The sequence below is a fragment of the Drosophila suzukii genome (assembly GCF_043229965.1).
Source record: "Drosophila suzukii chromosome 2 unlocalized genomic scaffold, CBGP_Dsuzu_IsoJpt1.0 scf_2c, whole genome shotgun sequence".
Taxonomy (NCBI): Eukaryota; Metazoa; Arthropoda; class Insecta; order Diptera; family Drosophilidae; genus Drosophila; species Drosophila suzukii.
In genome coordinates, this window is record NW_027255896.1 from 14453084 (window position 1) to 14480641 (window position 27558).

Sequence of the window (27558 nt, forward strand, 5' to 3'; positions counted from 1 at the left end):
TCATGTCCATTTCGATTCATGAACATAGTTTTTGTGTTTAGAAGGTATTGAAAATGCTGAGCAATTATCTCTCCTTTAAATTGTTCAATAAATTGGTCAATTTCCTCATCGAATTTCATTTTGTTAATTATGTTTTTTTGTAGGTCTTTACACATCTAGTCTAAACTTTAAAATGATGTATAACAAGCTACTTTCAAACCCCGCCCTTAAGGTGTGTTTCACATTAGGGAAAACGGTTTCCTTTAAACCTGTTTAATGACGGACAGCCCATTTCCTCGATATTAATTAGCTGACGACTCCCAAAAAACGTCTGTAGAAATCGTTTCTCTTCCACACCTTTACAAATAATTTGTTTTCCGCTTGTAATTGTCCTTAGATACTTTCGAATTTGTGGAAAACTGTTTTCTCCATCATTCCAAAAAATTTTGTGATGTGTATTCGTTAACCAAATTGCAGTCTTTCGAGATTTTGTATTTAGCTAGGTAAAATCATATGGTGGCTCTTTTAAAAAACTATTATTCAAGATGGGATCTTTTCGAATACAATTCCAATTTCCTTTAGAATAAACTTATTAATATTATCAAATAATCCTTGAACATCAATCGAAACAGTATCTCTCAACATTTTTCTAATGTTACACAACTCGTTGTACTAATCCGTTTAGTGGGTTATATTCAACTAAACGGTCTTGTATGAGGAGACAGTAAGTTTGGGTATTTTCATGACTTGGTGTCTTTAGTTCTATTGAAATTCTCACATCAATAGGACCAATTTTTACTGATTCGTTTTGATATGAAAGATCAACCACAATAATAGGGGCCTTCAATTTAAATGGTTAGTTCAAAAATGGTTGTGATTGTATACATTTCATATAGGTGAGCATACTGATTCTTACTTAAATCAACATTCAGTTTATCATATGGATATGATTTAGAATTCAAATGAACTTTCAAGCTTGATAAATTATTTGTGATAACTTCTCCATTTAGTGTAAATCCAATTATTACAAATCTTGGAATTTTCACGGTTAGCCGACAATTTCTACCCCTATTTGGGGTTAACATATGAATACCAACTCCGGAATGCGATTGGTAGGCGAACACCACTTTTAATAATATCATACATCTTAATATTTGCAAGCTCGGTCGGAGTTACATGGAAAAATCGAGGCTATATTCGTCATTTCCAGTTTAAAAGTTTGTTCATTTCTGCTTTGTTCTAACACATCGCCAAGACTCTTAGTTAGCATCAACACTTCATGTTTACATTTCAACAAAACTTTTTTATAATCCTTAGCAAATCTCAACAAAATTTTAATGGTATAGAAAAGTTGAAGTGGGGTCCCGTAGAAATTTCGTCTCCACTGCTCCATCCAGAATCTAGTAGATTTGGACTTTGAAGATTATCCAGAGACATAAAATATTTTAGGGTAGTACTCATATTGATGGACATGGACTTGACACATTGGACACGTTGTATTTAGTTGATACCTAGCAGTATTTTGATGCTTACTTTCTGTTTAGTCTTGTTTTTGGATGGTTACTTTGTGTATGGAACCTGTAAAGTACTTGGTCTTGGACGATTACTTTTTGTATAGTATCTGTAAAGTTCTTGGCTTTAGATGGTAACTAACTGTTAACAAGTGTTATGAGTTGTTAAAGTTTCTTATTAAGAATTGTCAAAGCATACAGACCAACTTACCGTGAACTATAATTACCTGACCGTCATTAAAGTCACATGCCCAAGACCTAAGGAGCAGGACGTCTGATAAGATCATACATCTCAAGACCATTGATAAGGGATGATGTTCCGACCGTGCACCAACTCGCAAGTATTATTTTATTTATTTTATTATTGTAAACATATTTCATTTAATTCATAATTAAATATATATTATATATATTTTAAGTATTTAATTTTCTGACTCCTCACTCTGTAAGAAATATATGGGTTGTTAGCCTTCGTTCCAAACGCATATTTGCGCTTGGTTCCCATAGATAGATGTAAAAAATTTCTCACAATTTAATGTTTCTCAGATGTTTGATTATTTTTAAGATTTTTGTTTCCTTCTTTCTTGTTTTAGGTTAATGCTTTGGACATTTATTCTGACTATGGCCTTTTCGATTAAAAATAAATGACATTCGGACTACATACCGGTGATGGATGGAGACGGCACAATCTGGGACGAATTGGGGTATCTTGGACACTCCACAAATATTAAATGCACGGAGCATTAATATGTTAGGTTCAGCGTTAAAAGCAATTGCAGGTAACCCAGACTTCGACGACTGGGAACAGGTCAAATTTAAACAGAACCAATTAATTGAATCAGGGAGTAATCAGGTAGAAATAAATTCTAGAGTACAAACACGTTTAAACGAATTAACCAAATCAATAAACGCAATTTACAAATCAGACAAAATGGACAAAAGTCACCTATTTGAAATAATCTTGACCAAAAATAGAATTATAAAAAATGATCTTGAAAACTTAATATTTTCAATAACATTAGCGAAGGTTAACTTAATAAATCCTGTAATTCTGGACAAATTTGATATCAAAGAAATTAATCACGAAAAGTTCACAAGCTTTAGTATTACTAATCTTTTAGAAGTATCCCAGATAAAAGCATTTCAAAATAATGACATAATACACTTCCTCATAAAATACGCCAAACCTAACTTAGTATGTAAGAAAATTTCTTTCTATCTAGACTTTGGGGAAAACAACTTGGTCGCTGATTTTGGCAAAAAGACATTTGCCATCCACCAGTGTGACGCTTCAATTGGAACCACCCTCTGCAGAAAATGTGACTCGTCAACATGCGCTCAAGAATTGGTTTCCGGAACTGTCGCCCAGTGCAGCACCATTCCAGGCCACCTCAGTCCAATAACAACAATCGACGACGGCATACTCATCATCAACGATGCAGCTGCGAAACTTCAACACATGGCAGCCTATTTGGTAACTTTCGACGACTATGTTACGGTGAACGAGACCCTCTTCCAAAACCACTATGGCTTACTGAAGAAGAGACCTGCAGTATCAATGGTAGCCCACGTAAACATCACGGGCCACAAGGAACAGCTGAGCCTGCCTTTTCTTCGCGAACTAAGCCTGAAAAATCTCCAACACATCGAGCGCCTTAAAAAGAAATTGTAACGAAGCCACTTTTGTCCAGCGGAATTACTTTAGTAATCGTTTCGGTGTGCCTCTTCATCACCTATCAACTCCACCGACGTAGCGTTCGTAACCGCCAAAGTAATTTGACAGCTGTACTAAAGTCTACGCTGAAGAAGTCCGAGGACGGCCTTCACTTAAAGGAGGGAGGAGTTAGCATGGAACCCAAAGGTGTTGCAAGACCGGATGCAATTCTTCAAATCGGCAGTCTGAAAGAATGAATTCCGATATCCGAGTCGCCGAGTGGTTGGGGAATGCACCGGGCACGAGGCGTTAAGTCAGCGGTCCAACGCTAGTGCCGTTAGCCAAAGCGGCCAAGTAATGCAGCGGGCTATGCAGCGGATGGGAACTACAAGGTCAGCATTCTGCACATATCCCCGCCGTCGATTCTGACCGTCGCTGCCGACGTCGGGCCTTCTGCCTGGCTTTCTTATAGAATACTTAAGTTAGCTTTAAGCAGTTTCTAAACAGAGCTCGCCCAAACGGGCGCTTTATAAATATTAACTATAATTATGCGATCTGCCCAAAAAGGGCATTCAATAAAATACAAATTACAAATATTAGACTGACCTAACAGTCTTGTCTTTACTTATATATTGCATGGAATAACCACAAATCTTAAACATCATCCCCTATAACACACAAACAGGAGAGTGGGCTGAAAGCAACGAAGAGAGTTCAAATGTATTTGCCGCATGTCTAGAAAACGTCTTTAAACCACTTCCATCAACAATGCTCCCAACAAATATCATTCCAGAAGCTATCCCGCCTATCATATTCCAATCAGGAGAATTGATAAGAGTGATAACGGCTATAGAGAAAAAGAAAGCGCCAGGACACGATTTAATTTACAATATTTAAAATTGGGGATTTTATATCCACGATAGCTCTTGATGCGATCGGCTGTACAGAAGCGAACTTAGAAAACTGTTTGCCTTGTAGGGTGACGGGTGTACTTTGCCATAGAGCAGACTTTACAATTTAGTGTTACCTCTGTTGCTAGCCGAAACATTTTTGGGAAAAAATAGTCCCTCAGAATCTATTTTACATTTTCTTGAGCCGCTCGATGGGCTCTGTTATGTTCTAACGTTACTATTTCCTTTTGTTCTGTTTGATCAGGAATATCCGTTACTAGCGATTTGCAATGCTTGAATGTCATCGAGGGAAATGCCTCGATTAGTTTATGCTGAATAAAAGCAAGAATTTGCAGTTCGCAATGGATGGCATTGACGACATCTGCTTTTACTACGTCTAGTAGTGTTGTTAGAAGAGTTTCGCGGTCGGATACTCGAATAATATGTCCGGTTTTTTCTTTGAATAGAATAAAAGTTCTCTTAGATGGGAAGTCTGCTTCCTCGATGATTATCTGATTACGAAAACAATTAAAAGGTTTATCTACTGATTCTATGGGGTATGAAAGAGAATCTTCGCTATGGATGGTAGCGATATCAGATTCACGGTCAACCTGTAAGGGATTCGCGTTCTGTCGACGTTCAGGGGACGTTGTTAGTCCTGCGCATGATACAATAAATCCCAGGTAATCTACGCTCTTTTTGAAGAACTTAGACTTTTCCTGAGATACCCTCATACCATCTTAATATAAACTTTTAAGGACCCAGTTTATATACATCCATAATATGATCTTCTTTAGTTTTAAAGAAGATGATAACATCATCGACATACACATAGCATGTCTTTCATATTTGCTCCCGTAGGACATCGTCGATTGTTCTTTGAAAAGTGCTGGGTGCATCCTTGAGTCCGAACGGTATTCTACAGAACTCATATTTACCGTTGTTAACAGAGAAAGCGGTTTTTTTGTCTATCTATTTCTGCTAACTCGATTTGGTGGAAACCCGATTTGAGGTCCAATGTTGTAAAATACTGGGCCTTTCCCATATTTGCAAATATCGTAGAAATACTTGGAATAGGGTATTTATCGTCAATCGTTTTCTGATTAAGTTTCCTAAAATCGATAACGAGACGTTTTTTCTTGTTGCCACTTTCATCGTGACCTTTTTTATCAACAACCCATACAGGATTGTTGTAGGGTGATCGTGATCTTCTGATAATACCGTCTGCTAGAAGTTGTTTAACCTCTTCATTGACAAAATCAGATACGCCCATTGGGTAAGGGTAAAGTTTAGAAAATACCGGCTCCCCGTCGGAGCGGATAGTCGCAATCGTATTTATATTGTATGGCAGGGCTTGGTTAGGGTAAGCGAATGCCCAAGCCCTCTTAGTGATCATTAAATTAAATTCCTTTCTTATCGCAATGGGTACGGCGTCGTCGTTTAAAGTAATAAAATAGACATCTTTGTATTTAGCAAATTGTATCTCTTCCGAGCCTGAATTGTGTTCAATCTTGCCGGTGCTAAGATCAATTCGGGCGTTTACTTTCTTTAAATAATATAGACCAACTATGCCGTCGAATTCCTTAAGGTTTTCAAAAATAAAAAAAATACGAGTTTTCGTTAAAAAGGTTTATTTTACATTTTTTTTCCATTTTAGTGGAGCCATGAAGGGATGAGACCTGTATCCACCTGTATCTATTAGAATCGTTTTCCCTGCTATTATTCGGCTTACATACGGGAGCAAGGACTCCCCTCTAAAAAATTACAGTCTTCGGTTGGGAGTAAATCACCTTCGAATTCTCCTATATTGTCATGAGCATGTTTGTTGTAGTCACCGGTGTGTTCTTGTTCCTGAGTTGTGATATTCACTTTTTGTCTGTTACTTGGGGCGTTACCCCTATATCCTTTATAGGAATTTGTCGTCTGCCGGGTCCGTGAGGAAGGATCAACTTCCATTGGTTCCGGAACCGATTGACCCGGATTTTTTTGCGAAAAATTTCGCTGCCTGTAGCTAGCGTTTCATGGTTAAAATTTTGTGGTTTAAAATTTTGGTTTTGCCGCCAGTTATTGTTTTTATTTGGGGGTTTTGCCAATTTTTCATCGGCGTGTCGTGCAAGGGTGGCTGCAAATACGCTGCGTTCTATGCTAGACTGTGCCTCTTGTGCTAGTGCGAGAGCTGTGTGAAGGTCTTCCGGTTTTGCAGGAAAAACTGCCATTTTTAAAGAGTTATTCAACCCTGAAATAAAGGTATGCCGTGCGTCGTTCCTGTATTTTTCGCTCAGGACTGTTGCAGATGCAGTATCATGAGACATCAGCGGTTTGGTTGTTAACAGAGTTAATTTTTTTTCGACTTCATCATAATATTTCGCAAAGGGGTTGTCGCCCTGCCACCTTCTTGTAAACCACTCTCTTCTTTTACTCAAATTAGATCAGCTTCGGTTTCCGAATAATCTGTTAACTTGGATTTGAAGTTATTTGAATGGTAGATCTAAGAGGGTTTTATTCAAAAACGCTGTTTCCAAGATGATCAACTTGACATCTGGAGTGCCTCAGGGCAGTCACTTAGGCCCTTTGCTGTTTACTTTGTTTATAAATGATCTTCCCTCTATCGTAACTCACTCTCTTGTACTAATGTTTGCTGATGATGTTAAGCTTTGTTTATCATATAAAAATAATGAGGCTGGTTTCTGCTTGCTGTCAGACATTAATAAATTCCAGGAATGGTGTCAATACAACCTTTTGAATTCAAACTATCTTAAATGCAACGTTATGGCTTTTAATATAGGTATGCCAACGTTCATGAGTTACTCTCTTCAGAACATATCCCTGGACCGAATATACTCAGTAAACGATTGAGGTGTTCTCCTAGATTCTTGCAACGATATCCATCTAATTTTAGTCAACACGAGCCCTTTCGCGTTCTTTCTAATAATTATAACAACCTATATCATTTAATTTGTTCCTCAGTAAATATCCCAGAAACTAACAACACAACAATCCTAGGTATCACGATAAACAATAGATACAACTGGTCCACCCACATAAACAAATTAAAAACCAAACTATGCAAGCCCCTGAACATCATTAAACACCTTTCCTCTCTAAAATACAATACCAACACTTCCTCGCTAATCCATATTGTAAAATCCATCCTCATATCAAAAATATTTACGGAAACGCACCCAAACACCTAATTAACCGTATTAAAACTTCCCTTAACTCAGCAATCAGATCAGCGCTAGGTGCATTTAGGACAACACCAACTAACAACTTACTTATAGAAGCCAATATAAGCACAATAGAACACAGACCAAAACTTTTAACAGGCAAACTTTCAAAAAAACTTATACACTCTTTTGACACCCCCCTTAAAAAACTTACTAAAACCTCCAAAAAGAAATTCAAATGTCCCAGTACAATATACAGAATAATTAACATTTATAAGCAACTCCACCTTCCCTTTGCACCAATCAAAAACAACTACAATAAAAAATACGACATGGAAATTATTAACAAAGCTACTAACACAACATTATCCAACTACAACAAAATCAGCACATCTCCCACAATATATAAACAACTCTTTCAATCTCTAAAGAATACTCTGCCCAACCACCAATTCCTTTACACCGACGGCTCTACGGCCAACGGTAGAATCAGCTATAGTGTAACCAGCGAAACCAATACAATCAAAACAACACTCCTTCCCCACTACTCATCTGTTCTCTCTAGCGAGCTTACAGCCATACACGAAGCTGTCAAAATTGCGCTAAAAATATCAGGCAAACATGCTATCTGCTCACACTCTCTCTCTGCACTAAAGTCCCTCACCAACCCCAATAACCATTCCTACTATCCCTCAACCATCAGAAACCTGGTTTCTAACCACTTCCCTAAAATTATACTAATTTGGATCCCCAGCCACATCGGCATAACAGGGAACGAAAACACCGATAAAGCAGCCAAAGAGGCCCACAAATACTGTCTTTATTTGTTCTACGTACTTTCCTCGCGAATCGTATTTGTCCGAAATAAAAATGGGCCCGCGCGTAACAAGCACGTGCTTGGTGTCGTTTTGGCCACTTGTTTGTACTGCTCTTAGTGCATCAACGTTCAACAATGAAGCCTAGTACTCACATCGACGAAAACTGCGAGCTAACCATAGGAGTGAGCGAGAGGCAAACAGGCGGATAAAGCTTTTCGTCGGGTCTGTTTTTCAGCGCGGTACTCAGATGAGCTAAGGAAATACCAGAAAAAATACCAGATTTCGCGAGTGAATTTTCGATGAACGCCGTTAGCCGCGGCCCAAAGAATAAGAAATTTAATCTTTGGCGGTGTTCGTGCAGAAGCGGTGGGAAGTTTAAAAATTAAAAATGGAAAAAAATACCTAAGGAGGTCAGTGCAGATGAAAAAGGACGCCTAATCCAAGCTGTTGCCCGTTATTGTGGGACTTGACCGACAGGAAGCAATACCACAGCGGGGCAAATCCGCACAATAGTTAAAGTGCTGGAGGAGATCCAATAGATAATACCAGTGGGAAGGAACATGGGACATCGCTCGATTTCCGACGAGCTCTCCATTGAGTAACCACCGAACTCCACCTCCACCAGCTACTTGGCAGCTAAAGCGGAGGTGGACGACGCGCCGGCTTCTATAGGGAGGAGGAAATAAGGTCGTCCGCTAAGGGGCAGCTGGAGGAGCCATCACCAGCCATTACTAGGATGCTGGGCGACTTCATGCAGCATCAGGCGGAACAACCCCGTTCCCAATTCGGCTCCCACATCCTAAAGGTTCAATATCCCTATTGGCATACGCGGGAAAGACGGAGAATCATCCGTTGGACGAGAAGGAAGCCTTAAACTCAAAATTTCCATATATAAAAGCATTCGTTGAACATTTCATGTATTTTTATTTTTATTTCTTTGTGCACCAGCAGACTCTTCTTTTTTAAATTGCTGGATTTGATTTGTTTTCTGTTTGGGAACAAGCCCAGCTGCTTGACAGTAACACCCTGCCACATGCATTGCGGGTGAACTTTGAAACCTTCGGTCACACTACAAAGAATAAGATTTTTCGACTAGTAAAACTCTTAGCCGATCTGAGTACTAGGCTTAATAAAAAACTGGACCTTGAATTTCCTAGGTTTATTTTGTTAGGTTCTTTAAAGGTGAAAAAAACATCATACCCCCCTTTTTTATCCCTTGTGGTGGTTTCCTGATAGTTACTTTCACACACCATGCTGGATTCCTTACCCGGCTTCACTATAACTTCCTCCACCTCCCACAACTTTGTAAGAAAGCCGTCTAGTTGAGATTCGGTGACAGACAACCGTGCTGAGAAGGAAGATATTCTGTTAGTGGGATTCTTCGCGATTCTTCGCGACGCCACATCATCCACTAGGAAGAGGCACCGGTGTGGAAGGTTCAGCAATTGTTTCGTTTAGTGTTGCAGCGCATCGTTGAAAGACTTGGCGAGCATAACTGTCATCGTGTCTGTGCTATTTAATACAGAAAGAACCCCAGAGCACGTCTCGTACTCTCTCTCCTTGTTCCAGAGAGCCTGTATCTGCTGAATTCTGACCATATAAGTGTGAACAGAAGGAGGTGGGTCTGCTAGGGTATTGACCCTGGCTTCGAAATGACTAGACCTATCGGTACCAGTCACAAAATTTGTCAAAGCAGTTTTAGCTTCAGCCTCAGCCATTTTCGCAGTTGATCTCGTGACTTGCCGGGATAAAACTGGCTGTGACGCAGCCCTTCCCACGGGATTTAAAGGAGTTAAGGACTTTTCGCTTGTTGTCATGGAAGGATGGCTTATCTTTATGGATGGCGTTAAGCTTTCACTAAGTCCTGCCTTTTGGGTGTTGTTCCAGCTGTTGGGACGGTTAACTGAACTTGAACTGAACTGAACTTCACCAGTTGGCATAGTTGGCTCGAGTAGGAGCTTTAAATTACACTGACGTGGAATCGGAACGCTATTGAAGCTTTTAATTCAATTTTGGCTGAAATAATTATATTTATTATTATTATTCGAGTTTCTTGTTACCGACATCCCAAACGCAGTGCAGTGCGAACGGCCTGTTTTAGCCTGTCCGCGACGCAATGCAGTACGGAATACCCGGAACACATTGTGTGACGGCACACATACCAGTGTGCAATGTAAATATAAAAAACAGCTACCCAATAATTAAAAAAACCTACTGAAATATCAACTAAAGGATTGGGTTCTAATTTAAATTCGGGATGCCGCGGAAAAATAAAACTGGCTGCCGCCACTCAGACTCGCCGGTCCGACAATTGTGCCAAGTTGGTGGTGTTTCAGCAAAATGCGTAAGCCGAGCTTGTTATTGTTTTGTGTATTTTAATTTAAAAAAAAATGTTTTAAAACCTGGATCTTGCACGGCGGATGGATGCCGGCATAGTGTTTGTGTCCCGTTTGTGCTTGAAATTTAACAAAAAACAAGAAATTAAGTTAGCTACGGCAAGCCGAAGTTTGTATACCCTTGCAGTTATAATAATTAAATTTAATTCGAAATTCTCAAAAATAAAAATAATGATATTCCCAATGGTAAAGTATAATATGTCAAAAAACACCGAAGCTATTATTTGTTTCATATTATTTTCCCACCAATTTTTCGATCTTTCCTATGGCAGCTTTATGATGTAGTCGTCCGATTTTGATACTAGATATTAGAGAGACTAGATATTAGTCCCCTCACTTAGGCCACAATGGGCCCCTTGTGATACCACATGATCTCTGAAAGATCCGTTTCCCTAGCTCATGGGTTATCTGCTTTCGCGAAGTATTCTGTTCTTCTCAAGAAACATAATAGTTTTTGAATGCTTACGTCCTGAATGGCCGCAAGGTTCGGAAGTGTGTAGCTACCTCGGGCTTGAAAGCGCTTTAGGTTATGCGCTGGGCAGAAGCATAGGAGGTGTTCGATGCTCTCCTCTTCGTCTATCTGTTTGCAGCTGCGGCAGCAGTCGTGGTTACTTAGACCCAGCCTTATCGCGTGAGTCCCTATAAGACAGTGGCCTGTGAGGGCATTTAAGAGAGTGGAGATGTCCTCCCTGCTACATTGTAGGAGAGTTTTTGTTCTTTTCGTGTTATAGTTTGGCCATGTGAGTCTAGAATTGTGGCATGTTGAGATTCAGTTCCAACGGTTTTTGGAAAGTGTATACAATCTCTGCCTGAGATGGAGCCTGCAGGTAGCCATGGGCATACCTACCGTGTCCTTGTCACGAAGGATATCGGCGGTTGTCCCCTGTCTTGCTAGGTCGTCTGCTATGCAGTTGCCCTCAATGTTGCGGTGTCCAGGCACCCAGATGAGGTTGATTCTCAGATGAGTGGCCATCTCGTTAAGAGATTTGCGGCATTCAGAGATTGTTTTTGAGCTCGTTGTGTAGGAGTCGAGGGCCCTGAGGGCTGCTTGACTATCCGAGAAGATGAAGATATCTATGTCTTGATGTACAGACGTGTTCAGGTGGGTAGTGGCTTCCTGAATTGCCATCACTTCCGCTTGGAAAACACTACAGTGGTCTGGTAGGTGGAATGAGACTTTTATGTCTAGTTCGGGGGAAAAGACGCCCCCACCTGTTTAGGAGTTAATCTTGGAGTCGTCCGTGTATATGTTGACGGCGTTTACGAATTGATGTGGGAGGTTGTCCCAGTCTGTACGGGTGGGTATATAGATCTTGGATCTTCTTTCGAAGTTGACTATGGGTGGGACGTAGTCTGTATTACGTGGTAGGGGTGAATGTTTTGATAGGATATTGGAGTGACCCGTGGAGCCTGTTGTCTATGCCGCTGCTTCAAGGAGCCTCAGCGCTGTTGCAGATGCCCAGCTTTTGGCAAGTAGGTCCAGGGGTTGGAGATCGAGAATTGTGTTTAGGGCCCACTGATGCAGAGCTCTGCGCTTCTTTGGATCTTGTGAAGGATCCGGAGGTTCGTGTGTGCGCGATCTAAGATGTTATCTGTCCAGAGAAGCTTTTTGTCAAGGATGACACCTAGGTACTTTGCTTGGTTGCTAAAGGTTAGGCGCGTTTGGTGTAGTTTTGGGGGAACTAGAATTGGTACCTTATACTTCCTTGTAAAGAGAACTAGTTCGGTCTTTTCTGGGTTAACTCCCAGTCCACAGCCAGTCGTCCACCGGGAGAGGGTGGATAGGGCTGTCTGCATTAGATTGCAAAGGGTTTGCGGGAATTTGCCCTGCAGTAGGATAACCACGTCATCAGCGTAGGCTACCACTTTTGTGCCCGCCTCTTCTAGAAGTGATAGCAGTTTGTTGACCACTAGAACCCATAGAAGAGGTGAGAATACGCCCCCTTGTGGGGTTCCTCTACTGACGTTCCTGGTCGAGTGGGCAGATCCCATAGTGGAGTACACTACTCTGCTGGTTAGCATGGTGTGTATGAGTCCCACTATGGGCCGCTCAATGCCCAGTTCAGTCAGAGCACAAGTAATCGCCGTTGGGGTGACGTTGTTAGAGGGGCCTTCTATGTCTAGAAACGCTGCAAGAGAGTATTCCTTATTGGGGAAACCTCTCTCTGTACTGTACACTAGAGAGTGGAGGGCGGTATCTGTTGATCTACCCTTACGGTACGCATGCTGTGCGTCAGAGAGTAGGCTTTGGTCGATGGTAAGTCTGATATGGGTGTCAATTAGCCTTTCCAGGGTCTTCAACAAGAAGGAAGAGAGACGAATCGGGCGGAAGTCCTTTGGGTTGGTGTGAAGGGTTTGCCGGCCAGCCACCTTGTTGGAATATGGTTTAGAGCAAGGCAGCCGTGGAAGATGGCTGTCAGCCAGGGTAGGGACATATCTAGTGTCCGTTGTAGCTGGGCCGGGAAGAACCCATCTGGGCCAGGTGATTTGAAGGGCTTAAAAGAGTTGACAGCCCACTGAATGCGGCCAGGGTTTGAAATGTTGTCAATACTCTGGTCGTCTAAATTCTCCTCTATGTGGAGGTCCTCCACTACATGGGTGTTCTTAGGGAAGTGGGTGTCTAACAGTAGCTCAAGGTTTTCCTGACTGTTTTCCGTCCAGCTGTCAGCATTGGTTTTAAGATAGCCAATGGTTGCTGGAGCTTTAGCTAGAATTCTTCTGAGTCTGGATGCCTCCGCAGTAGACTCTATGCTACTGCAGAAGTAAGCCCAAGCTCTTCGTTTTGATATACTAATTTCCTTTTTGTATAGGCTTAGTTTTGTATGGTATAAATTCCAGGAGGATTCGGTATTGTTGTATTTAGCTGGGATCCCACCGCCTTCATCGCTCTGGTCGATGACACTAATGATCTTCCGATCCTTTACCACTTCCGCAAAGGATCTCGACCATGTGCCGCGGTTGGTTACTTTAGCCTTCTTGCTCGCTGGTTGAGCTGTGTCCATCGACCTCTTTCGCTTGTTGCTGTTGCTGGTAGTCATTGCGATGTCGAAGTCTGGGACTACTGCCTTTGCCCAGGCTATGTCCTCTTCGATTTTCAGGTAATCCAATTTTGACGTCTGATCCTCACGTATCGGATTGGTGGCCAGCCGTTTGAGGATCCTAAAAGCTTTCTTTCGTTCAAGAGGTCTTGCCTGGTTAGGTGGTATCCTCTTAAACTCCTTTGCCCTGGTACTCACCACGAGACCGGCTTTAGCGCTCCCTTCAGGTTGGAGTGGCTGGTTAGCCACACCTACGCTGGTGGGAGGCTTGGGCTTGTCGTTATGGCGAGTTGGGCTTAGCCGGCTGCGTTGTTCGCTGGCCTTGGCAGGGGCGGACGTCACATGGACTGGGGTGGTCGGAGCCGTGATCTTGCTTTTTCTATCGTCGTTGGTTACGACTTCCGACTTTTTAAGAGTGTCGGGCTCTTGTTTGGTGCAGTCTTTTTTGTTTTTATACCCGTTACTCGTAGAGTAAAAGGGTATACTAGATTCGTCGGAAAGTATGTAACAGGCAGAAGGAAGCGTTTCCGACCCCATAAAGTATATATATTCTTGATCAGGATCACTAACCGAGTCGATCTAGCCATGTCCGTCTGTCTGTCTGTCTCTCTGTCCGGATGAACGCTGAGATCTCGGAAACTATGGGAGCTAGGCTATTGAGATTTGGCGTGCAGATTCCTGAGCTTCTTACGGAGCGCAAGTTTATTTGAGCAATTTGCCACGCCTACTCTAACGCCCACAAACCGCCCAAAACTGTGGCTCCTACAGCTTTGATGCTAGAATACAAATTTTAAGTGAAATGTATTGTCCTCATCAGTACCTATTGATTAACCCAAAAAAGTTTGCCACGCCCACTTTAACGCCCACAAACCGCCCAAAAACTTCAAAAAATCGTAAATATGAACGTCGATATCTCGGAAACTATTAAAGATAGAGAATGGGGATCTCAAATTTAGATTCCGTAGCCTTGAACGCAGCGCAATTTTCTTTCGCGAATATGCCACGCCCACTCTAACGCCCACAAACCGCCCAAACCTGTGGCGCCCTCAATTTTCATGCTAGATAAAAATTTTAATTGAAATGTATTAGTCTCGTCAATACCCATCGATTGATCAAAAAAAAAGTTTGCCACGCCCAATCTAACGCCCATAACGCTTAAATCTGTCTACCGCCGGTAGGTGGCGCATTTCAATCTCGCTTTGCTGCTTGCACATCTCCATATCCCTTTCGTCCCTTTAGCTAAGTAACGGGTATCTGATAGTCGTTTTTTATTTATTTATAATGTTACATCGTCTTCCAATTGGTAATTGCCCTTGTTGCTGCGCCAAACATCGAAGAGATCGCCATGAAGAAACGCAAAGGTCCCTGAATATTTTGGAATTACATGAAAAGGGGTTAAACGGGGAAAAGCTGTAAATAAGCTAAGAAAAACGACATGTATATCTAAAAACTGGAGTGCTTCATTTTTTTGGGCGGACGTCGGGGTGTTAGTAATATTTCACTAAATACAGGGATCGAATGTTAGTTTTCTACAATAAAACACATACCTTGGACATTAAACACATCTCGAAGACTAATGCCCAATTTCCACTACGCGGTAATTTCCGGAAAAGAAAAAGAAGAATTTTTAAATAGTAAGAATTTGTTCTCATTATTTTTTCCGATCCTTACTATGGGAGCCAGAAGGAATAGTAGTACATCCGGTACGTTCCGACATTTGTATATACTTTGTGCAATAGAAAAGACTTTTGGTTGAAATTCATTTCGCTAGCTTAAAAACTGAGAGATTAGCCTGCGTAAAGACAGATAGACAAATAAACGAGGAATATATATCCTTTTATATAGTTTATTGCATTGCAAATATTTGACCGAAGTTATATAACCACTGCAATGGTATTGATATCAGGACGAACTTCTACGTTTTTAATGATACACTGAGAAAGTGTTCTGTACAATTTTATTTGCAGGTGATAAAAAATATTAACAGAAACTTTAAACTGAACAGCGCAAATAACTATGCAAGTAAGTAAAACAAACCAAGTTTAAGGTTATTCGGTTTTTTATTAAAGCCACAATAACAAAAGTAAACCGCGTTTTATGTATACACATTATACTGTATATACTATATACAGTAAGTATTCTCTAATACATACAGATATAATTGTTCAAAATGCATTTTAGTGCTTATAAATAACTATTTCTTATAGCACGCAGAGTCCAGTCAGAGTGTCTGTCTATAATGGAAAACACTTTCCCTTTTTGCACCAACATCTTATAATCGAATAAGAAAACAAGAAATTAAGCTAACATCGGCAAGCCGAAGTTTGTATACCCTTACAGTAATAATTATTAAATTTAATTCGAAATTCTTAAAAACACAAATAATGATATTCCCAATAGTATAAGATAATATGTCAAAAAAATACACCGAAGCTTTAATTTGTTTCACATTATTTTTCCACCAATTTTCCGATCGTTCCTATGGCAGCTATATGATGTAGTCGTCTGATTTTGATCAAATTAAATTCGAAATTAGGAACTAATTTAAAAAAAATTTATTTCCAAGCGTAGGAGGTTATATGTTTAAAAACACCAAAGATATAATAGTAGTAGGGAAAGACGGGTTCTGGGACAATTAGCATATTAATGGCCCCCGGCCCCCCCTCCCCCATCATTAACGTATACGGGTTCTGGGACAATTAGCATAATCCAATAAATTAACTGATTTTAATGGGCTTTGAAGTCATAAAAATGTCACGATCATGTCTATAAAGAGTATACTTAATTGCCCCCATCGCCCCCACATCCCCATGTGACAATATTGATCATGTATCCTTCCCCTCATTATGTGCAATTAATAGTCAGGTGAAAAACGTGTACGTGAGAAAGGTCGCACAACCTAGTATCCAAAGGTTGTTATCTTAGAGGAACATATCCGATCATGTTGGGGAAAGGTGTGATCACGTACCCCTTTGCCTCATTATCACAGGTGTTGCTGTGCACGTGAGAAAGGTCGCAAACCCAAAACATCTGATCATGTTGGGGAATAACGTTTCCTATGATTGTAAAACTAATTTAGAAATCAAAAGAACCCCAATAAAATAAATCCCACAAGTTAATGATTCTTAGATGTCGAATATTTTCAAACAGACTTTTTTTTCGCCCCAGAATGTTTAACTGGTAAATTTTTTCAAGATCTCTCCTTTCTACAAACGGGTCATAAACATATCATAAAAGGGATTCAAGCAAGAGCTACCCGAACATGCGCAAGTCTGAAGGCGCACGCCCATTGACAAAATCATGAGCCTCACGCCAACGACCTCACGGCTGAGTGCGAGCTCTAATACTTTCCCATAATAGGGGTTGAAATCACGACCGCGCAACAGCTCGTAAGTAGCCGACATATCTCAGTCAAGGAAATATTTTCCATTCTCCGTACCTGTAATTTTAACTCGAAATAAAATGTCAGAAGTTTATTTTGTACCATAATAATACATTTATTCATTTACATTTATTTATTTTGGTATTGCGAACATTTTTTTTTATATATAGAAATTAATTTTCTGCTATGATTCCGGCGATTTGCATAGAAGAAGCAGGCGCACGTTTCCGACGTCATTTCTGGTTTACAAAATGAAAAGTGTTCACCATAATTCGTAGTTTTAAGATCAAGTCCACCTCGATTCATGAACATAGTTTTTTGTGTTTAGAAGGTATTGAAAATGCTGACCAATTATCTCTCCTTTAAATTGTTCAATAAATTGGTCAATTTCCTCATGAAACTTAATTTGGTTAATTTTATTTTCTTGTATGGTGTGTTTCACAATAGGGAAACCAGTTTCCTTTAAACCTGTTTAATGACGGACAGCCCATTTCCTCGACATTAATGAACTGACAACTCCCAAAAAACGTCTGTAGAAATCGTTTCTTTTCCACATCTTTACAAATAATTTGTTTTCCGCTTTTAATTGTCCTTAGATACTTTCGAGTTTGTGGAAAACTATTTTCTCCATTGTTCCAAAAAATGTTGTGATGTGTATTGGTTAACCAAATTGCAGTCTTTCGAGATTTTGTATTTAGCAAAGTAAAATCATATGGTGGTTCTATTAAAAAACTATTATTCAAGTTTGGATCTTTTTCGAATACAATTCCAATTTCCATTAGAATAAAATTATTATTATTATCAAAGAAACCTTGAACATCAATCGAAACAGTATCTTTCAACATTTTTCTAATGTTAAACAACTCGGTGTACTAGTCCGTTTAGTGGGTTATATTCAACTAAACGGTCTTGTATGAGGAGACAGTAAGCTTGGGTATTTTCATGACTTGGTGTCTTTAGTTCTATTGAAATTCTGACATCAATAGGACCAATTTTTACTGATTCATTTTGATATGAAAGATCAACCAATTTAAATTCATTTGGGGACAAAAATGGTTGTGATTCACGATTATAGTAACTAGATTGAAATCTTGTATACATTTCATATAGGTGAGCATACTAATTCTTACTAAAATCAACATTCAGATTATCATATGGATATGACTCAGAATTCAAGTGAACTTTCAAGTTTAATAAGTTATTTGTGATAAGTTCTCCATTTAGTGTAAATCCAATTATGGCAAATCTTGGTTTTTCGCGGTTAGCCGATAATTTCACATTCCAGCGGTGTTGACTTCCATACCACAATTTGGGGTTAACATATGAATCCCAACTCCGGAATGCGATTGGTAGGTTTACACCACTCTTAATTATATCGTACATCTTAATTTTTGCAAAATCGCTCAGAGTTACATGGGGAATTTTCCAGATTTTTAAAAGTTTGCTCATTTCTGGTTTGTTCAAACACATCACCAAGATTCTTAGTTAGCATCAACACTTGTTCATGTTTACAATTTACCAAAACTTTTTTTATAATTCTCAGCCAATCCCAACAAATTTTTTAATGGTACAGAAAAATTTTAAGTGGGGATCCCGTAGAAATTTCGTCTCCACTGCTCCATCCAGAATTTAATAAGTATTGACTTTGAAGATTATCCAGACATATACAATTTTTTAGGGTAGTAGCCATACCGACATAGACTTGACACGTTGGACTCGTTGTATTTAGTTGTTACCTAGGAGTATTTTGAAGTTACTTTCTTTTTAGTCTTGCTTTTGGATGGTTACTTTTTGTATAGTACCTGGTACAGTACTCGATTTTGGATGGTTACTATCTGTATAGTATCTGTAAAGTACTTGGTTTTAGATGGTAACTAAATGTTAACAAGTATTATGAGTCGCTATAGTCTCTTATTAAGAACTATCAAAGTACACAAGTTAAAGTTTCTAAGTTGTGTTAGCCAAACAGACTTGCAGTGAACTATCATTACCTGACCGTCATCAAAGTCACATGCCCAAGACCCAAGGACATTGAATAAAATACTTCCCCTTCATTTGTACCTGGAGTTTTAATTACAGTCAGATACAAAATTTGTAGGATCATTCAATATTTCTTTATATATTTTATTATTGTAAACATATTTCATTAAATTCATTATTAATTATATTTTATTTATATTTGTATATAATTAATTTTCTTACTCCATCCCTCTGTAAGAAACATGTCGCTTATTAATCTTCGTTCCAAGCGCAGAATTTCGCTTGGTTCCCATAGATAGATGTAAAATAGTTCTCACAATGTAATGTTGCTTCAATGCCTCGACGCAGGCGCAAAGGTCAAGGTATTGGAAAAAATTCATGGAATATTATCCCTTCATAAAAGAGGTCATAAAATATATAATTAGGAAAGTATTTTTTATTTGCGAACAATTTATAAATGTTACCAACAACACAAATAGTTGTTACAAAGGATTGCTAAAATACCTTGATGCAGGCGCAAAGGTCAAGGTAATGGAAAAATTCATGGAATATTATCCCTTCATAAATGAGGTCAGAAAATATATAATTAGGAAAGTATTTTTTATTTGCGAACAATTTATAAATGTTACCAACAACACAAATAGTTGTTACAAAGGATTGCTAAAATTCCTTGATGCAGGCGCAAAGGTCAAGGTAATGGAAAAATTCATGGAATATTATCCCTTGACCAAAAACGAAAATTTCTTCTATTTGGATAATAAAAAAATATATATTAATTCAATACTTTGATTTTTCCATCAAAATGCTTGATAAATCTAGTTGTTTGATATTCTCTAACTAATTGAGTAATATGTTTTCAAGTGCCTATTTAATTTACCAAAAACAGTATTAGTCTTCTCTCATAAAATTGATCTTTTGGATCACTCTAATTCCCCACCGGTGAAATATATGTTCCTCATATTTAATAATGATGGTGTGTCATAGATGGGTACTTGTAATTCATATTTAAGATACTTACATCCTTCTCTAACTAATATCCTTTTATCCATCATGTAAACAGGTTTAGAATTGTATTGCGTGCTTCAACCCCTAGCCACACCCACCACTGTAACAGATTTCACTTTTTCAGTGGCTGCCCCAGCTACCTAAACTGTACATTTCTTTTGATTTTCTCTTTTCCTTTCTAAGCAATGTACACAATTTTTAAACTGGTTCTGACCTCCCGCTTTAATGGCATCCTCTACTTTATTTTCGTTATATTTCTGATCTTTTCCTAACAGTAGATTGTTAAATTTTTATCATTTTATGGGATTATCGAGCACCCGAAATCCCAGATATTAACTCATAACATGTAACTAGCAGAATATAGTAAAAGACATCAGACTCTAAAAAGACTAGATTTACCTACAATTCAATTTACCATCTACAATCCCTGGAGAAGAGCTTAGTATTTGCAGTTTAATTTTCAAATTTATTGATTTCACAGATTCCCGCTGGTGAACACCAATTTTTAACAAATTGCTGCCAACTCCATACCATTCAGACACTGGTTTACAACCTCATAGAACTGACTCTCAAGGTATCTGTAATGCACAATATATTTCTGTCTCTTTTCTTCTAATCAATATTAAAAAATTTCATAAACTGGTTTTGGAGGCTCCACTATTAATTAAATGAAATTTTATGAAGAAATTTACCAATTTATTGAACAATTTAAAGCACAGATAATTGGTCAACATTTTCAATACCTCCTAAACACAAAAACTATGTTCATGAATCGAGGTGGACATGATCTCAAAACTACGAATTATGGTGAAAACTTTACATTTTGTAATTTCCTGACGTCGGAAACGTGCGCCTGCCTCTTCTATGCAAATCGCCGGAATAAAGCCAGGAAATTAATTTTAATATATAATAAAACATGTTCGCAATACTAAAATAAATTAATAAATGTATTATTTTGCTACAAAATAAACTTGTGACGTTTTGTTTCGAGTTGAAATTACAGGTAAGGAAATTGGAAAATATTTCCTTGACGGAGATGTGTCAGCTACTTGCGAGCTGTTGAGACGTGTTAGAGATAGCAGTCAGCCGTGAAGTCGTTGGCGTGAGGCCCATGATCTTGTCAATGAGCGTGCGCTTTCAGGCTTGTGCATGTGTCCCTTTTATTGCGGTCAGGTAATTGACAGGTGCGCATGTTCGGGTAGCTCTTGCTTGAATCCCTTTTATGACATGTTTATGACCGATTTGTGGAAAGGAGAGAATCTTAGACAATTTACCAGTTAAACATTCTGGGGCGGAAACAAAAATGTGTGTTTGAAAATATTCGACATCTGAGAATCATTAACTTGTGGGATTTATTTTATTGGGGCTCTTTTGATTTCTAAATTAGTTTTACAATCATAGGAAACGTTATTCCCCAACATGATCGGACATGTCCCTCTAAGGCAACCAGATTTAGATGTTTTGGGTTTGCGACCTTTCTCACGTGCACAGCAACACCTGCTGAATATTAATTGCTGATAATGAGGAAAAGGATAAATGATCAATATTGTCACATGGGGATGTGGGGAAAGTGTGCGACCTTTCTCCCGTGTACAGCAACACCTGCTGAATATTAATTGCTGATAATGAGGCAAAAAGGTCACGTGATCAGTATTGTCACATGGTGGTGTGGGGTTGGGGGGCAATTTAGTGTTTACTTTTTATGGATATGATCGTGACATTTTTATGACATCTAAACCCCTTAAAATCAGATAATTTATGGATTATGCTAATTGTCCCAGAACCCGCATACATTAATGAAGAGGCGGGGGCCATTAATATGTTAATTAGTGAGAGGCGGGGGACATTAATATGTTAATTGTCCCAGATTCCGCGTTGCCCTACTACTAGGCTCTCATTGCGCAATTGCCGAAATGACTCAACCAGCATTAAATTTCGGATTGTGGAAAGCTCGTAGACTAGTCAGAGTATCTGAAGAGCTTCGATTATTCCTCAGCGCTCATAACATAGACATAATGTTTGCCACAGAAACTTACACGCGCGATGGGCAGCGCATCTACTTGCCAGACTATCTTATCTGCCATGCTTATCACCCCAGTGGAAACCGCAGAGGTGGCTCTGCAGTCATTATAGAGGATTCCCTTAGTCACAATCCCCCGCCCCCCGCCTCTAGCAACGGCAGACAGATAGCGAGCGTCCAGTTACAGCTTCAGAAGCGAATTTCACATTATGTGCCTTCCGCAGAAAGATGAATTCAATCAGAACTTGAATCCTTGCTGACCGGTTTTGGAAGCAAATTTATTTCTAGCGATGACTATAATGCCAAACATGCATGGTGGGGAAACTCACGAGCATGTAGCAGGGGTAAGCAGTTGCAAGAAGTCATTGCAAATGGGCATTACCAAGTACTTGCCACTGGTGAACCCACTTTCTACTCATATAACCCCCTGATAACACCGACAGCGCTTGATTTATTCATAATCAATGGATACGCTATAGACTGGCTACAAGTAAGAACCCTCCATGAACTCTCCTTGGACCACACTCCTATCCTGGCCATACTGCATGCCACACTTGTCAAAAAACCACAACACTGCCAGAGGTGCTAATTGAAACACTTTTAAAGCCTACCTAGAACAGCTGAGCAAGGTTAATATACAAATCCAGGAACCTTCTGACATTGACAATGCCATCAATCTTTTCATGCGCATGATAAGCGAGGCTGCTGAGATAGCTGCACCCAGAAATCGACAAAATACAGAGACCTCTAGACATCTCCAGCTTCCACCCAGAATTGGGGCACTTCTCAACCTAACGCGAAGAGTAAGAAGAGAATATGCAAGAAAGGGAAACGGCCGAATCCATAAGATACATAATGGGCTGGCTAACTGTCTAAGCAAGGCGCTAGCCCGAAGAAAACAAGAATCTATAGACAGCTTTTTGGAAAATCTAGACACAGACGCTAGTTGGAAATCGGCGAATATAGTCATGATCCCAAAGCCAGGAAGGCCCATTAGTCTTCTACCATCCCTGGAAAAAATCATGGAAAGGCTGATCCTGAACAGGCTACTCACCTACGAGGATGTCAGCAGTGTGATTCTGGAATTCCAGTTCGGCTTTCGTCTTCAACATGGAACTCCTGAGCAATTGCACAAAGTTGTCAACTTTGCATAAGAAGCCTTAGAGAAGAAGGAGTATGCAGTTGCTGCCTTCCTTGACATCCAGCAGGCTTAAGACAGAGTGTGGCACCCTGGGCTCCTGTACAAAGCCAAAAGTCTTTTCACGCTTCCTGGAAGAACGCACTTTCCACGTATCTGCTGATGGTACAAGTCATCCACCAAACCGACCTCTGCTGGAGGTAGCGTCCTCGGCCCTACTCTATACTCAATTTATACTTCAGATATGCCTTGTATTATTTAAATCATATTTATTAGATGTGTGTTATTATCCTCAGAATAAAGTAAATGATTTGGTTATAGTGGCCAACGGCCAAGCTTGTTCTTTATTGATTGATGGTCATAATTCGAGTGACTTACAGCTAGCTAATTGCGGCTGCGCTGCCTGCAAACATTGGCAGCGGCCGTCATGTATATATCAAAGTATATGCTCACAATTGTATTTGTGCTGGTAGCACCAAGAGCGCGAGAGCAGTTGTATATGCATGCCTTGTATGTGTCTGCACTCAGGCCATGGGAATATGCTGACACTAGCACTTCCCATAAGTTGGGCTCTGAGGCGCATTCATATTTCGGCTGGCCGCAAGAGTTTAGCGGCCGGCACTTTTGTATTTGGTTGAGTACACTGTAACACAATGTTGGTGTCGGTACAGTGGGTACTCGCTACAATGATACATGCATACTACAGCCTACAAAAACTCCAATGACTGAAGTTGAGGAACAAGACGTGCTCATTGCAACATACGCCGATGACACTGCTGTCCTGACAAAAAGCAAAAGTATATTGGCTTCCACATTTGGATTGCAAGAGTATTTGGACGCCATGAACTGGAATATACGAGTAAACGCATTGTAACGTTCAATCAGAGCCCTTCCTGCATACAAGTACCTTGGTGTGACTTTGGACAAAAAACTCACTTTTGGCAGGCACATTACTTGTATCCAACACTCCTTCGGGACCAAAGTTGCTCGGATGGCTTGGCTTCTCGCACCACGCAACAAGCTCGCACTTGACTGTAAGGTCAAAATTTACAAGTCCATATTAGCGCCAAGTCTTTTCTATGGACTCCAGGTTTACGGCATCGCTGCAAAAACCAACCTCAACAAAATCCGGGTCTTGCAAGCGAAGACACTTCGAAGTATCTCTTGAGCTCCGTGGTATATGCGAACCAGAGACATTGAACGTGACCTCAATGTGCCCAAACTTGGAAGCAAGCTGCAGGAACTTTCTCAAAAACACATGGCCAGAAAACTTGGTACCGCTGCTACCAAGTAGCGCTGAACCCAGTAACCGAGCCAAAAGAAGACTCAAACTACCCCACCCTCAAGACCTACCGGACCGGTAACAACATTACCACCCTCAATATTATTATCAAAATATAAAAATCACGTAGTTACTTCTTGCCCTAAGGAACGGTTTGACTAATTATTGTACTATTTTTGTAAAAGCCGATTAGATTAAGCTGTCAGTTGGGTAACAGTGTGCTAGTCTTCAGAATAAAATTTCCGCATTAATAAAAGTTAAAAAAATAGCCGAAGGAAGTACAAGAAATGCAAAATACCTTTAGGCATACTTAAGTTTCGACCACCGAATGACAGAAATCGTGAACATTTTTTAGAGATGAGCCAAAAAAGGTGATATTCCTCTTTTCGATATATCTAAATTACATATGATTGTTTGGTTTCAGAAATAAATTAAGCGGGAATGAATAAAAAAATTGATTTTAGATGTTAGGCAAACTAAAATCAAATTTTGCCGCGCAAAACGTGCATTAAAACCTGAAGAAAAAAGTACGGTTTACCTTAGGTTCAAAATAGTTCTACTTCAAATTAAGCCTTCAATTAAAACTAAATTTAGTAGTTGAATAATACGGGTCCTGGCTCACTAGGTAATAAATCATGTCAAAAAAAGGGGTGACCATAATTAGTCACGCATGGTTGCACATAGGTGTTTTAATGACCTAATTAGCATAATTAAGTACCAAATCATGTGAAAAAATGGGGTGGGGGTGACCCTAATTAGTCACCCATGGTTGCAAACAGGTTTTTTAATGACCTAATTAGCATAAATAAGTAATAAAAGTGTGGAAAAAGGGGGTGGGGTGAGGATCACGTCTTTTTCTCACCCCAAAGGTGTGTGGGTGTCAGGGGTGTTTTGTCATGCGTAAAAATGTGTGGTTGCTTAGAGTGATCTTTACCCGAATAGGGTGTGTAGGAGAGTGAGAGAGGAGTGTTTTGTCATGCGTAGGAATTTGTGATTGCTTGTGTGTGAGGGGTGTTTTGTCATGCGTAGGAATTCGTGGATGTTTAGAGTGATCTTTACCCGAATAGGGTGTGTAGGAGTGTGAGAGGGGTGTTTTGTCATGTGTAGGAATTTGTAAAACGATATTAAGGAGGAGGAGGGGGAAGTTGTTTTATTTATTTATTTAACAAAATTAAATCTAGTATACAATACTAAATCTAAAGGATTTTTTTATGAGTGGTAGGTAGTGGGGCCTTCGACTCGAAACTTGTATGATTTTACTTTATATGATTAGGTGAGCTAGTTTTACAAATTTGTTAATATTTAATATATTCTCTGGAGAGGGGTTTTTCAAAAAATCTGTTGTGCGACTTGTACCAAATATTGACAATCTATTGCTCTGTAATCGGCTGCAGTTGTCCAAGAGGTGATCTACGGTAAGATCGTCCCCGCATAGTTGGCATGTTGACCGCGTCGTTGATGCAGTTAGGGTTTAATGATTGGTATCTGATGAAGAGTGCCCTTTCGGAGATTTTCTTTTTTTCAAGGTAGAGCCGGCTTCGTTTTTGTATGTCCTTGGTATTAAGCGGGGGGAAGAGTATGCATGGTGAAAGTCTCATTGCTTGGGCGGCCTTGTCTGCGAGATCGTTTCCATGGATTCCTTGGTGACTGGGAACCCAAAGTGTGGTGATTTTTCTTGGATGTGAGCTTACAATGTTCCTAATTTCCTGGACTGTGGGATCGTTGTGATTAAAGTTGCGTAGGGCGAATATAGAGGAGAGGCTGTCTGTGCAGACAACAAATTCACCAGCGTTTTCGGAGGCGAAATGGCATGCTTTAAATATGGCAAAAGCTTCGGCGGTGAATATGGAGTTGTATGACGGGAGCCTTCCTCCTGCAATTGATTTTTGATTGCAGTCAACCACTACGAAGGTAGTTGAGTCGGTGACTTTGGAGGCATCAGTGTAAATCCATGTTTTAATCTCAAGATCTTCTTGTACACTCAAAAAACGTTTTTGGTATTCTATACAGCATGTATCTTCTTTGGAAGCGTTGTAGATTTGCGTGTTTATGTTTGGCCCCAATAGGCAGGAGATTTAAAAGACCTTCTTGGCTTAGGCAGAGGTAGGTTAAGCTGCTGGACGTAACTGGAGCAACGCCTAAGCGTAGATATGCATTTGAAATTCCGTCTTTGTTTTAAAATGGCTCTGAAGTCGTTAGCGAGAACGCGGTTCGATGTTGTGTATAGCTTTGGGATAAGCATCATCGTAGTTTCTTCTATGCGTGATTGAATACTCGGTAGGCCGGATTCTCCTAATGTGCATGCTACTGGAGAGGTGGGAAAGGCGTGAAGGGCACGGCGCACTGCTCCGTGATATGGTGCTTGTATTTTTCTTATGTGCGACTTAGTACACCATCCAAAGATTGGCAGGTCGTAGTCGATTTTAGAGAGCATTAGAGCGCGCGTAATTTCTATGAGCGTTTCTATGTGTATGCAAGAGTATTTTGATGATAAAAACTTGATTATATTAAATCTAGGTTCTAGCTGATGTCTAAGAATCTTACAATGTTGTTGAAAAATTAGTTTGGAGTCGAAGGTTATGCCCCAAATTTTTAAGAAACTAACATTTCTAATTATTTTGTTGTTAAAGTCTATGTTGAAAGGATTACATCGGTGTTTACGACAAATATGAAGTAGCTGGCACTTACCAGTCGCAAGCGAGGCACCAGAGGTTGCTCCCAGGAGTTAATATCGTGTAGTATTTCTAGGAATTTGATTTTAACAATATTTATATTTTGTATTTTTGTGAAAATAATAGCGTCGTCTGCATATAGTGAGATATGGATTTCATTATGTCGAGATAGAATGTTGTTTATTTCTTCAAATGCTACCATAAATAAAACTACAGAAAGAGGGGAACCCTGTGGGATTCCGTTGTGCAAAATGTGGGTGTTCGATGTAACATTGTTTACTCGAACCCTGAAGGAGCGATTGGTTATAAAGGCTTTAATAAGGTTGTAAAGCCTTGAACCAATGCCCCAGCACCCGAGTTGACAAAGTACGGCATGAATCCGCACGCGATCGAAGGCTTTTTCAAAATCCGTCGCCATGATAGAGACGTGATTTTTGGTCGAAAGAGCGTTCGACGCGAAGTGTTGAATACGCAGCAACGCATCCATAGTACTGTGTGTTTTTTTAAAATGCTTGATTATGCGAAATTAGATTATGCCGGTTAATAAACCAGATAAGACGTTGAGCGTTTTTCCTAAACAAGATAACAGGGAGATTGGGCGGTAGCTGTTAATGTCAGAAGAGGGT

At 39.8% G+C, this 27558-nt stretch overlaps 2 protein-coding genes across 2 annotated transcripts in view; one reads left to right on the top strand and one right to left on the bottom strand.

The window, feature by feature from the left end:
- The window catches only part of LOC139354007 (uncharacterized), a 978888-nt gene that overhangs the window by 21486 nt on the left and 929844 nt on the right, over nt 1–27558 (bottom strand). The gene's annotated exons all lie outside the window — the stretch shown is intronic.
- The window catches only part of LOC139354014 (uncharacterized), a 145992-nt gene continuing 128592 nt past the window's right edge, over nt 10159–27558 (top strand). The window contains exon 1 of the mRNA XM_070998239.1: nt 10159–10363. Within this exon, the coding sequence (XP_070854340.1) occupies nt 10277–10363 (87 nt within the window). The 5' untranslated portion in view covers nt 10159–10276. The remainder of the gene's footprint in view (nt 10364–27558) is intronic.